Here is a 12,209-nt window from a genome sequence, read left to right as displayed (position 1 = left end):
TTAGCTTCTTTTTCACCCCACCACTATTCTTAGCAACAAAGTTCGCCATTTCTCTGTTTACTGCTCGCTAAAAACTATCAAATGCACTTAAAAGCCTAAAATCTAAAAAAAGTTTACAGGAATCGACCAATCGAGCGAGCGAGCGAATGCCATTCCCCACATGGTATCTATAACTCGCTCTTGCGCATGCGCGCAATTCACGAGTTAAAAACGGAAAATGTGCTGAGAAGCAAGACAGCGAATCGACAGTCAGCTTTCAAAATTACGGTTTGAGGCGGTTGTTTATGATTTTGTTTCATGGCTGGTACTTGAATAAATGACAGGAAACCTTGTTTTTAACTTAATGTATGACAAATTTTGGTTTGACGCCGACTTCTGTGCCAGTCGCTTTCACAGATAATTTTTTCCTTTTCCTTGACAGAATGGTTCTCTTTCTTTCTCGTTTGGGCCTGTTCTTTTTTTTTTTTTTTTCTTTTTTCACCAAGGACTTTCTTCCGCTTTTATTTTTTCTAGGAGCAAATATTTTTTCCGAAGCAAAGAACTTCTACGTGTGAATTTCGTCAAGTGGGTGATGTAAACAAAATATGTAAATAACGAAAACGAGGCTTAACATGATCGGTTCCCGCGAAAATTCCCCTTGGGGATTCGCCCAGGTACGAGATATGACAGCTTCCTGATTTGTTAATTTTTAATTGAAAATATGTTTTTTAAAATAACTCGGGTGCTTTTAAATTTTTCAGAAATTTGTGTTTGTGGAAACGCTAGGTAAATTGTTTGAATTCAGTTAATCTAATAAAAGACAAACGATTTTTTCTGCCTCTGAAGGTGGGAAGTAACCTTAAGTTACGAGAGGAACTGTTGAGAATTTTAACGCGGAATAGTATTTTAGTTTATTGCGATTTCTGTTGTTTTAAACTTGCTTTTTCCTTTTTTACAGGAATAACAGTGATGGTAAAGCAAGCTTGAAACGGCCGAGAACGCCAGAAACCACAACGGACGCACGAGGAGTGAGTAAGTTTTATTAATCTTACGGGTAAAATGTTCATATTTCGAAATATTTATCGTTGCAAATCGACCATACCATTCCCTATAACTAAAGGTGGTCCAACCTCCAGCTGTGAGATGACCATCTTGCGAAGTAAGAGTGCATAAGAGAAGTAAACTAGATAACTCGCTAAGGTGGGTTCTCTAGCGAGGGGTTCTTAGCGGTTAGATAACAAGCGATGCACTGTGGAATGTGAGGTATTTTTATTGAGAATTTGACTTTTTTTTTTCATTCCTAAGAGCGGTCGTAAATATTCCCAAACAAACTCTCATAATTTCGCCTTGACTCTAATTTCGAAAAATGATCAGCTCACAGCTGGAGCTTGGGCTGCCTGTGTCATAACGGTTCCCCTCATGACTTAAACAACGCGTCACACAACGCGTGACGCTTTCGTAACTTACTCATTTGCTTTTTCTCGAGACGTGAGCTTGGAATATACCTGTGGTTGGCCGAACCTGGCCACGCCTCAGCCTCGTCTCTATGAGAAACATGAAGTATCAAGGGCGCGACTAAACTACGTGAGATAAGATTGCTTTCATGGCGTCCGTCTATTCGCTGAACGGTGACTGTCTTCGTCCGATTTTGTGTTTTCTAGATGACCCTGCATCATTTTACAATTTCGCATTGACATGTAAACGATTTCTTAAAGTTACAAAAAGTACAGAGAACGCTGTACATCCAAATATTTTAAGAACGAAAGCCGAATGTTACCTCAAGCATTATTTGGTCGAGTTACAAGTAGCTTACCCTAACCGTGTCTCATGGTCACCCCAGGACCCTGTTGAAGTCCTAAATGTAATAACTTTCCTAAATGTAATAAAGTCCTAAATGTAATAACATTTTGTCCTAAATGTAATAAAGCCCTAAATGTAATAACGTTCGGTCCTAAATGTAATAAGCCTCCTATGCAATCGTTTAACTGCGCTAACATTGAAATGTTAAAGTGACAGCTGTTGCGCTAAAGAATCCCCTGACCAATATTTATGGAATATTGCGGGCTCACTGATATTAATCAGTGTCTTTTTAGGACAGTTATTACATTTAGGACTTCAACATTGGTCTCCATCGGAACCTTTTCATGAACGTGCTGAGACCCAAATATTTACATTCTGCCATGTTCTGGGACCTGACAGTCAAAGGTTGAGAGAGTGAATGATTAAATGGTATGTTGGAGGATGTCCCATCAATCAGGAAACCTTTTTACAGCAAATTTACTGTGTTTTATACTGGCCGAACAGCTTTCGACTTAAGTGAAGAGGTACTACCACAAAAGTGTACGGAAAATAAAATCATTAATTACAAGGTTGTTACCACATTTCGTTCGGCGGGAATAAAAAAAAAAGTTTGGAACTCTTTAACTCTACATGATATCTGTCTCATATAGACTTAAAATTCTTTGTCTTAAATTTCTTTTCCTCTCCATAAACAATACAGTACTCTGTCATTATTATCGTTTCGGACGTAGCTCTTCTGTCATAATCCGCAATTTTTTACGTTACACAATCAAAGAACAAAAGTGCCAAGGTATCCAAAAATTCCTTTCTTAAGTCCTTTTGTTTGAAAATTTAATTAAACAGTATTTCCTATCCAAATCTCTCTTCATTCACCGAAAAAAAATAAAATAAAAAATAACCCGATCACTTAACCCACAGGCCCCTCTTAAAAAGGATACTAACAAATATTGGCAACATTCGTGGTTTTGAGCCAATACCTTCTCGGAAGAAAAAATCAGTTTACTAAATATTTTTTCACTAAATGTTAAAACAATCTAATCCCCTTGGATTATTAGCCTTTGCCTTATTTGCTGAATACACCGGCCGGCATGCTCATTAATTTGCTGAAGCTTATTCTTCTGGGGAAAATTAAATGAATTAGCATTTGAAGGTCTCCGAAAGCGTTAATGAATGCAATGACGTAGGCAATGCAAAGGCAGGTAGGCAGGCAGGCAACTCTTTTTTAACTTGCTATGTTGTGGTATAACATTCCTATGATTTTTAACACGTTCATAAATCCCCCTCACGCATCGTTTCCTGAAAAGGTCCAACCACATGTAAACAAACTGGGCATAGTCGAAGTGGTTGCGTCAAAAAACGTTGCGACTATTTCTTCAGTACTGTACATACATCTTTAAGCATGAGTTGTTCGCCCATGATTAGGAATGCATCGTGAAACAAGGAGAGGGAACCTAGTTTTTCTTAAGAAGGACGCTTCAGAAAGTAATTCGCAGCGATTGAATTTTTTCAGCGTAAAAAGAAACTCTAGCAACTTGAACTGCCAAAGGAGACAAAGTTCAGGTCGAGAAAGCGGGGAGCTCGAGTAAATTGAGAGAAAAGGCTAAAAAAATGTTAATGAGTGTAAACCTAGAGTAAATTTAGGCGATCAGCATCTGAATTTTCCTGGCCTTAAATAAGCTTAAAGTGATGTAGACAAAAAATCTCGATATCCCATGTATATAGACGGCCATTGCTACTTACTACTAAAATGAAACACGCATGATTCCCTGTAACTTTGAGTTTCGTGCTTACGCACTCTTCGAACAGATTTAATGAAAAACATTCTCGTAGGTTAATTTATATCTATATATAAAAGGTAGCTGCTGATTACAATAGGTTGTTGTTATATAGTAGGTGAGAAAAAGCGAAAATTACAATGGGTGTGGATGTATCAATGAAGGACAATGAGGCAGTAGGTGTAAATATATTGACAAAAGTCTATTGTAGCGGGAAAGCGTCACATGTTCTTTAGATAAAACTTGTTTTCGTGACGGCATTCGGATATAAGTTCAGATCTTTTATTCAGTACGTTTTTCTCACCTAGTATATAACAACAACCTATTGTAATCAGCAGCTACCTTTCTTTATTTATATAAATTAGCCTACAAGAATGTTTTTCATTAAATCTGTCGGACGAGTGTGTAAGCACAAAACTCAGAGTTACAGGGAATCATGCCTGTTTCATTTTAGTCATTTTGAACTGTATTTCGCTCTACACTCATGTGTATTGAGCACTTTCCAACAGCATTTACTACAATTTCCCACAATTATTTCCCATATTGTAGACCTTGCCTCTATTTTCGCACCATTTCAGAACAAGGTCACGAGTATTAAACTTTCGCATAACTGACGTCGACTACCAGCAACCTCTTTTTCTGTGAAGTCTGTCGTACAAGTGGAAACAAATCAGTGAAAAATACAAACAAACAAACAAACAAATGATGTTAGTGCCTTGTGCCTCACTCCCAGAGTTCTGCACTGCGCACTGACATTTTTTTTTTTACTGATTTCTTTTGTGACCCGCGCGACGGATTTCACTAAAAAGCAAGAACTTATTGTAGTCTATAGCCGACGACACATGGAATCATAATACCTTTTTTTTTCGTTATTTTTCTTTTTCTTCTTTTTTAGTTTGTGGATTCTTTTGGTGTTCTAAGGCAGCTAAGTGTCACTCGGGATGGAAAGAATGGAATAAAGCTTGCTTTAAGTTTGTTCCTTCCAAAGCCTCTTTCTCAAACGCTTCTGCTGCTTGTAAAAAGGACCAAGCAAATCTGGTGTCAATTCATAGCCCAGAAGAAAACGAAGTTGTGCGAACTTTGGCCGGAGGCAAAAACGTTTTCATTGGTCTTAACGACAACAAAACTGAAGGAGTGTTCGTTTGGAGCGATGGTAGCACTGTTACATATGAGAACTGGGAAGATAATGAACCTAATGATGGCTTTAACATGAGCGATTGTGTAATTCTGGATGGGTCGTCGTCCCGTGGAAAATGGAATGACACACCGTGTATTATGTGGTATAAATATGTGTGTAAACTTACACACGCCCAGCCCTTCGATGGGAAAGGTGAGCTGATTTGTGACTTGCAGAGAGTAGTTGAATTGACAAAATTGCTCTACATCCGTTGCGAATAATGCTATCGCTGAAACAGAATAGGTGCAGTTATAAGAAAAAGGGTGGTTACTCAATGGAGCGCCTAGAAAATAGGGGCAGTTTTTAACAAACAACATCAAATTTAAGGGGGGGAGGGGGTAAATTGAATCATTGCGGTAAACCCCTGGTTTAATGACTTAGTTTTCACTACCTTAAACTTAAACATCAATCACCCTCTTACTGCGTCAGTTATTTCATGTTGGTCACAAAATGAAAAGGATTCAAGCCAATGAACAAACAAACAAACAAAAATTTAACAGGTGTTCAAAGTTTGAGACAATATTATTATAGTTTGCAAATTACATTAATTTTATTCCTATATTTAATTACCATGCTGTCAGTCACAAGCGCCATCCAAATTCGGAAGGTTGTATATTACTGACTTTCACTAAGGGCTGTGTCAAATTTAGTAGTTATTTTTAGTTGGACGCACACTTGAAGTTGCTAATTAATGGCTGGCGCGAACCCTAATAATCAATTTAACAGAAACGATGGCTGCCTAAGTTTCAACTTAATGTAGTATGGAGCAATTGGCTGATGGGAGGAATAGAAAAAAATGCAGTGATTTACTAGTTATTCCGGTTAAAACTCGAGAAGAGGAATACTTCTTAATTTATACCTTCCTCTTGTGGAAAAGACCTTTTCCTCTTTTTTCTTACAAGATATGGTTTTTCCGTAGAAATGAAAACGACCCTCATGGCCTCAGTCCAAAGAGTATGCATATCTTATTAAGCGATATCACACCCCTAAACGACATCACACAACTTCCTATAAACACCTGAAACAACACACTTTTTTTCATTTCACCACAGACAAGAGCGCAATAAAGAAGGAACAATCCTTCATCAGCTACGAGTGGAATGCTCTCATTAATCATGTGATTTACGAAGAATTAACGTCATCCGCCATTCATTGTGCTTTTCTTTGCATGAATAATCCAACATGCAAATCAATCAATTATAAATCACAGCACGCGGATGGCGAGGGAGAATGCCAACTAAATGATGCTACGGCAGAGGAATTTCCGCTGGATATCATCCATTCGTCTCATTCTACTTACACTGTCCCTATTGTTTGACCACAAAACCAACGAGGACCATGTGACAGACAGACTATTATGGGCTGCTTAAACGATCCTACACTGATTCCATTAAACTCACAACTACCAGCTACTCTTATCGTCATATCATGTGTAATTTAAAGGGGCTCTGAATGGTTTCGACTACTCAGCGTTTGGCATTTTGACACTAGTTTGCTGGACGATGTAAAAATGCCATTGCAGTGCAACTGACAGGCATTTCTGTGTAAACAGATTCAAATAAGAAAAATCCCAACCTTTCGTTGCCCTGAAACATCAACAAAAACGATAGTCAACATTGGCTTTTTAGTTCTTGATGAATAGCAATGAAATTGGGATTAACAGTATTTGCGCTTTGGGACCTCCAACATAAAGTGGCTCTGAAACAAGTCATAACAAAGATATCTTGATAGTAAGCCAACGTCACTGATGTGTTATTCAACGAGGCCCTCATAAAGTAAATGGCAGAAGTAATAGAAGTACCTGAATAGTGAAAACTGTAAAACGTAACAGACTGGTCATAGTTTATCACCGAAAGGGGGAAGGGCTCGAAGATTTTGGTTATGTCACAATAAAGTTTACTTGATTTATACACGCGATTCATACACGATTCGCACCTTTTTTTTCTTAATCGCATCTTTTTCCCAGCTGATGAGAAAGCTTCGCTAAAACACAAAACTAATCAGATTTAAGAGCTTGCTTAACCAATCAAATTGCAGAAAAATGAAAGACAGCTTTTGCAACTTTTTAAAAACCAGCTGAGTACTGGATCAGTAAAATATTTGTAGACTAAAAACTCCTGCATTTGAGCGACTGAATTTTGTAATATCAAAATGGATGTAATACAGTGGTAATTGAACTAGTTGAAATCCGAAATCATACCCGTGGTTTCAAATCAAACTCGCCCTCGAGTATACTTTCTGACCAAACTGCACTCCACCGAGTTCAATTTTCATTATTTCTTCTTGTGGCGTTAATGTTTGATTCAGGGGTGATATTATGAGAAGTTTGATAATATTCACTACGAGGGGCTAACGAAACGGAACCTTAAGGAAATATACATAGCAGGGGTCGAGTTTCACGAAAACGGAACAACTCTTTCTGAAAGAAATATTTATTTCCAGTTTCTAAACAGCAACAAAATTATCTTGATCACTCTCATCACGAGCTAAGCTTGAGACGAGCTCAAGATGATTTGAAATGAAATGCACTATATCACACATGTCATGGGGAAATGTGCTCGTCATTTGATATGTACACTAACATACCTGAGTTGATGAAACAGTCCTTATAATCATTGACACATATCAGGGCTTTTCCGTACGTTCTTGAAAATGCCCATCGTCATTTAAAAAAATTCTTACGCAAGATCGGCGTTCGTCGGGTATTTTGACAATGTAGTTTTTGCCAAGTAGGGTCGATTCCTTAGCGAGGCGTTCTGTTTTTTGAAATATTAGCCTCTTGTCGTTAAACTGACTGTCGTAAGTGTCTCTATGTTTCTTGCAGCGTATTAGAAAACACTTGTTAGAAACAGCGTCGATGCGCAACGATATTGTTGCGTCGTCACAATATTATATATCACTTGAAATTAAGAGAAGTCTAAACAACCAAAACGACCACTTCGTTGGGATAAGGTCGAGGGAAATTAGAATTATGTTTAAATTAAAACTTTAATGATCATAAATCTTTGCTAGAGTTACCAGTTTTGAATTGCCTATGAAACCTTTTTCTCAACCATGATATTCGTATCCACTACTGCCGTTGCGGTTGTTTCGACTCCTTTAACACAGACTATGGACATTTTAAATTTGTAACAACTTTCAGTACCAAAGCAATGCATACTAAACTCAATATTTAGCTGCTTATTGTCAAACGCTTGAAAGGTAATCTACAACTATACACAGGGATTAGGGACTCTTTAACATCTTTTGCCATGAGAAAATTAATTGCTAGCCCTGAGGAACAGGGTTAAACTATATCTATATATCGCATATTTCAAAAAATTTAGTATGACCGATTAGGCCCCCTGGGTTTGTGCTTTGTGTGGTTGTGTTCCACGCGTAATAATAATCTTGATGAAAAAAGTAGATCGTATTCGTTTTCCTATCGACGAAAGCACTATCTAGATCGTTAGGAACACCGTACCATTCTTCTGAAGTAAGTTTCGGGTACCCTGTACTTGTAGTATCTAATCCTTGATCAAATTTATAAACTTGGTTACCTTTAAAAAAGTAGGTATAATGATTAAGAGTAGAAAAGGCAGCATCGATATTGTCTGGTATCCCTGGCCAATAACCGGCTATACTTAGGGGATAGCCTCTGTACATCACGTCTCCATAATTGTGGTATTTCCAATACTCTGAACCTTTGAAAATGTACGTGACGTCCCCAGTGCTATAATCAAAAACTTCATCGGGGTCCATTGGGAAAGAAACCCATCCATTGACTATACCCAGCGGATAGGTTGGCATAGAAACGGTAGTTTCTGCGTCAAGTTTCCAGTAGTTTGTTCCTTTCATGACGTAAGTCGCCCAAACACCATTCTGATGTTTACGCCAGCTAAAAATACTTTTCACTCTGGGGACACATTTACCTTAGAGAGAGAATGTAACGCTTAACTTAGACCAATTATGACATGACAGAACAGAATTAAAGACATTGGTATTCATACTTCCTGCACTGTAATTTTCGACATCATTATCATTTTTATAGTTGCCGCCATTTTTATCATCATCATCATTTCTTTAACTACTGTCATATATACGCGCTATGTACATTGTATGCTCGAAACACAGTTGTAGAACATGGCATGCGTGACTCGTTTGCTACAATCAATTCGCACCATAAAGCAGCAAACGAAAATAGATATGTTGTATACGTAAAGATGATATCACAACCTGTGTAGCCTTGATTCGTAGTTAAAATGGTGTGTTAATCTCACACCTAGATCCTACCGCGTAACTGAAATGTACTTTCTACCGTTTGACCGTGGAAGGACTGAGTACGAGACTAATAGTAGATTAAACGTATTCTATCTCATGAATCTATTCTTCGCATAATAATGCCTCTCGTACATGACGAAGATAATGGCCGCCAATCTCAAAAATGCATAGAAAAATAAAATTGACCTAAGTTTCAAAACAATCTATTCTAGGCGTTGTTTGGCGACGTGTAAGAAACCGATAGCAGTTTAAAACCCATAAAACCGATGAAATAGCACACATTGTATTTTATATTAGGGAAGACAAATAGAGTACAGAGTTTAACAAATTAGACCAACAAGGTGCAACAAAAGAATAACATTCCACCGATGTATTTTATGGTAAGTAATGGACGTATAAAGTAATACCTGCAAGATGCTGAATACCCGCGATATCGTCATCATCTAGACACACGTCTGTTGTGTCCAGGCTTATGGTTGGATACATAATGGAAGTCGAAACAGAAGAATGCTTCAAACCCAGACTATGTCCTATCTCATGAACTGCGGCACGAAATAGACTTTTACAGCCAGGTTGGACGGGTGAGATGGTTTTGTGAAAGAATGCTGCGCAGTGGGTATAAGGGACATACCATTTCTCGTCAGCGTCAAAGTGGACCTCACCATGAGGAGGATAGAAAGCATGCGCATAACTGTTGCCAGGACCGTCGAATGGATACGGATCATTGTGACCATCTAAGACCAGATTTTTAAAAGAAATTTGGTTAACAAATGATACAAGGCATTAGCGGAACACCATTCTCTACGGAATATAGCTCTTATTCGAAATTCCAACATCCCCCCCAATTGTGTCAAATGCCCTAACCCATTTTTTTTGTGAATGGCAAAATCAACGACCGCGACTTTCTACACATTGTGCAAGCCTTAAGACTTGGGTCTTGTAAACCTTTTCTTCTGAGCCACTCGCTCGCGAAAGTGAACTTTTAACCTTACGCACCTTCTTATTCTTATTTCGCTGACATTGAACACCTCTTGTCTAAATTCCCCACCCCAGCCAGGCCAGGTTCAAATTCCCTACCCCCACGGATGACGGCCATATGCCCGTGGGTGGCGCGGGGGAATGTTAAAACTTCGCATTGATCGGCATATTACGTGACTTCCATGATTGACCACAGCTACAGTTCCCAGAGGAAAGGAAGCTATGCAAAGGCAGACAAGCGAGGAAATCCGTAACATAGGCCAAAATGCTTGCAGACGAAATAACGACAAATAGGTGAATGATCTATCGAGTACGTTAAGCAAAGCGTGCAAAGAGTAACATGTCTCGTAGACTGTATGCTTACAGCTGTTTCGAGAAAGTTTGTTGGAAAAAAGGACATAATTGCACGCGACAGTTTCGAAAAGTAATCTAGGTATCGAGTAATCAATGTTTTAATAAGTCAAATGAAAATAAATTCCTCCAACCCGCAATGCCTCGTCCTTACAGTAACGTTTTTCTCAGATTTCATTAGATCCTGAGGTCAAGGTGACCTGAAAACTACCCACAATACCTTTCGAGGTTGAAGCGTGCATTTTAATGCTTTTATTCCGGTACCCTTTTTCGAAACAGCCGTATTCAAAACAACGACTGCTGTTATTCTAACTCCGTTCAGTTTATACTTGGGCAGTCAGCATACGGTGCGAGTCTGGCAAAACCGTGTCTGGTTATACATAGTTTTTGGTGAAAGTAAAAGCATGCACAAGGAGCACTCTTCCTTTTTCACCACGAGAAGAAAAAGCCGCCATTTTGTATATTCTATCGACTACCGACACCCAAAGGGAAGTCAGGGTTTTAATAGAGTACTTCAATTTAACTTCAATTTAAAATTGTGATCACATAATGACATTCCTAGCATTCTAGAGTAGCTCTGGCTCTCCGTCAAAGCCGGCGACAGCGGAAATTCAGGCGGAAATTGTAACACGATAAGTTGCGAAAAATAACCCAAAGAAGATAAAAGGCGGAGAGGACTTTTCCAAGACAAGAATTGATAAAACATCCCTAAAAATTCAGCGCAAATGACGTTTTTCGATCAATTCTCTTTCTCTGTTGCTTAACTGGAGTTGAAAAGAAAACAGATTTTTGAAGCTCTCTTGTTTTCCTTAAAAAACCCTAGCCAACATCCATAAAGCATCTTCCACCCCCCTCAGTTTTTCTCCATGTTTTCTCCAGTCTTGTTTGCACGCAAAGATTTCCTTAAAAAAGTCACAGTCAGTTTTTAATATATTGTGAAATGGCGGAATAATTAACTCTTGGTGTTGATATTCATTCGCTAGGAATGTAAAAGATGATAAAATGGTAAAAGACATATACAAAGTGGTACGGACGAAAAAAATTTACTCTTCTGTCTTTCATCAGATAAACTACGCACGCAAAACAAGCAAATAATAATAATAATAATAATAATAATAATAATAAAATATATATATATGTAAATAAATGAATACACATCACTGAGACGCTACTAATTGCTGTTTCTAAATTAGTGTCATTGAAAAATGCCAGCAGCGGTAGGTAGGTGGCACAATTCAGCTTGCATCTAATCATGCTATTGAGGTAGATTTCAAAGTCACTTACTTTTGAGAAACTTGAGTTGTATGTCTACGTTACTGTCCAAGTGAGACTGCCGCTGGAACGTGAATCTACTTACTTCTGCCCAAACCCTAAATGCCGCCGTAAAAACCGCTGCAGCCATGGGTTGTACGTTGGCATACCAGATAAGATTTTTGTGACCCCACGAGGAACTTGATAGCGCATAGCGACGATTTCGAACCTGCAAACTGTTGATCTGTGCCAAGTAGGCGGTACGATTAGCCAGATGTGCATCTTTTGCTGCCGTCTTAGGCTGCCGTGGAACTGGTTTTCTTCTGATCCACGATCTTAAAATTCTCTTCACTGTCTGCGGGCGTTTTTTTAACGTAAGTTCGGCCATTTGTCGAATTTGTGAACTGCTGTCAAAGTCCTACGATCGGTTCAGTAAAATAAGAGAATGATGATACGGCGAGTGTCAAGGGCGCATGACCCATTGCCATCTAACTTACGCTCAATAAGTACCAGATTACTGACCTCTTTCAATATTCATTGTTTAAGACTAGTAAACATCATGATACTTGCCTCAAATGAAGGAGGTTGTCCATTAGATAACAATTTTCTTGAGGTGTGTGGCCTTGTGTCGCATTCGC

At 38.5% G+C, this 12,209-nt stretch overlaps 2 protein-coding genes across 3 annotated transcripts in view; one reads left to right on the top strand and one right to left on the bottom strand.

Annotated features, from left to right (window-relative positions):
* Window positions 1-920: 920 nt before the first annotated feature.
* On the top strand, window positions 921-6,187 carry LOC149050399 (C-type lectin-like; the record flags this gene model as incomplete). The annotated part of the gene is made up of 3 exons (XM_089192512.1): window positions 921-1,011; window positions 4,450-4,884; window positions 5,784-6,187. Coding segments are annotated over 3 exons (792 nt in total), but the record flags the coding sequence as incomplete, so codon positions are not given.
* Window positions 6,188-7,147: 960 nt separating this feature from the next.
* Window positions 7,148-12,209, bottom strand: part of LOC149050398 (uncharacterized) — a 5,259-nt gene continuing 197 nt past the window's right edge. For both annotated transcript variants that reach the window (XM_089195216.1, XM_089195215.1), the window contains 4 exons: window positions 12,142-12,209; window positions 11,605-11,989; window positions 9,399-9,725; window positions 7,148-8,642 (listed from right to left, as the gene is read on the bottom strand). The exon at window positions 12,142-12,209 is cut by the window's right edge. In XM_089195216.1, coding sequence (XP_089051342.1) covers window positions 8,029-8,642; window positions 9,399-9,725; window positions 11,605-11,989; window positions 12,142-12,209 — 1,394 coding nt within the window. In that variant the 3' untranslated portion in view covers window positions 7,148-8,028. The remainder of the gene's footprint in view (window positions 8,643-9,398; window positions 9,726-11,604; window positions 11,990-12,141) is intronic.

The sequence above is a fragment of the Pocillopora damicornis genome, chromosome 2 (assembly GCF_964200805.1).
Source record: "Pocillopora damicornis chromosome 2, jaPocDami1.2, whole genome shotgun sequence".
Taxonomy (NCBI): domain Eukaryota; kingdom Metazoa; phylum Cnidaria; class Anthozoa; order Scleractinia; family Pocilloporidae; genus Pocillopora; species Pocillopora damicornis.
Note: the sequence above shows the minus strand (reverse complement) of the source record. Positions and strands in the feature narration are given on the sequence as shown.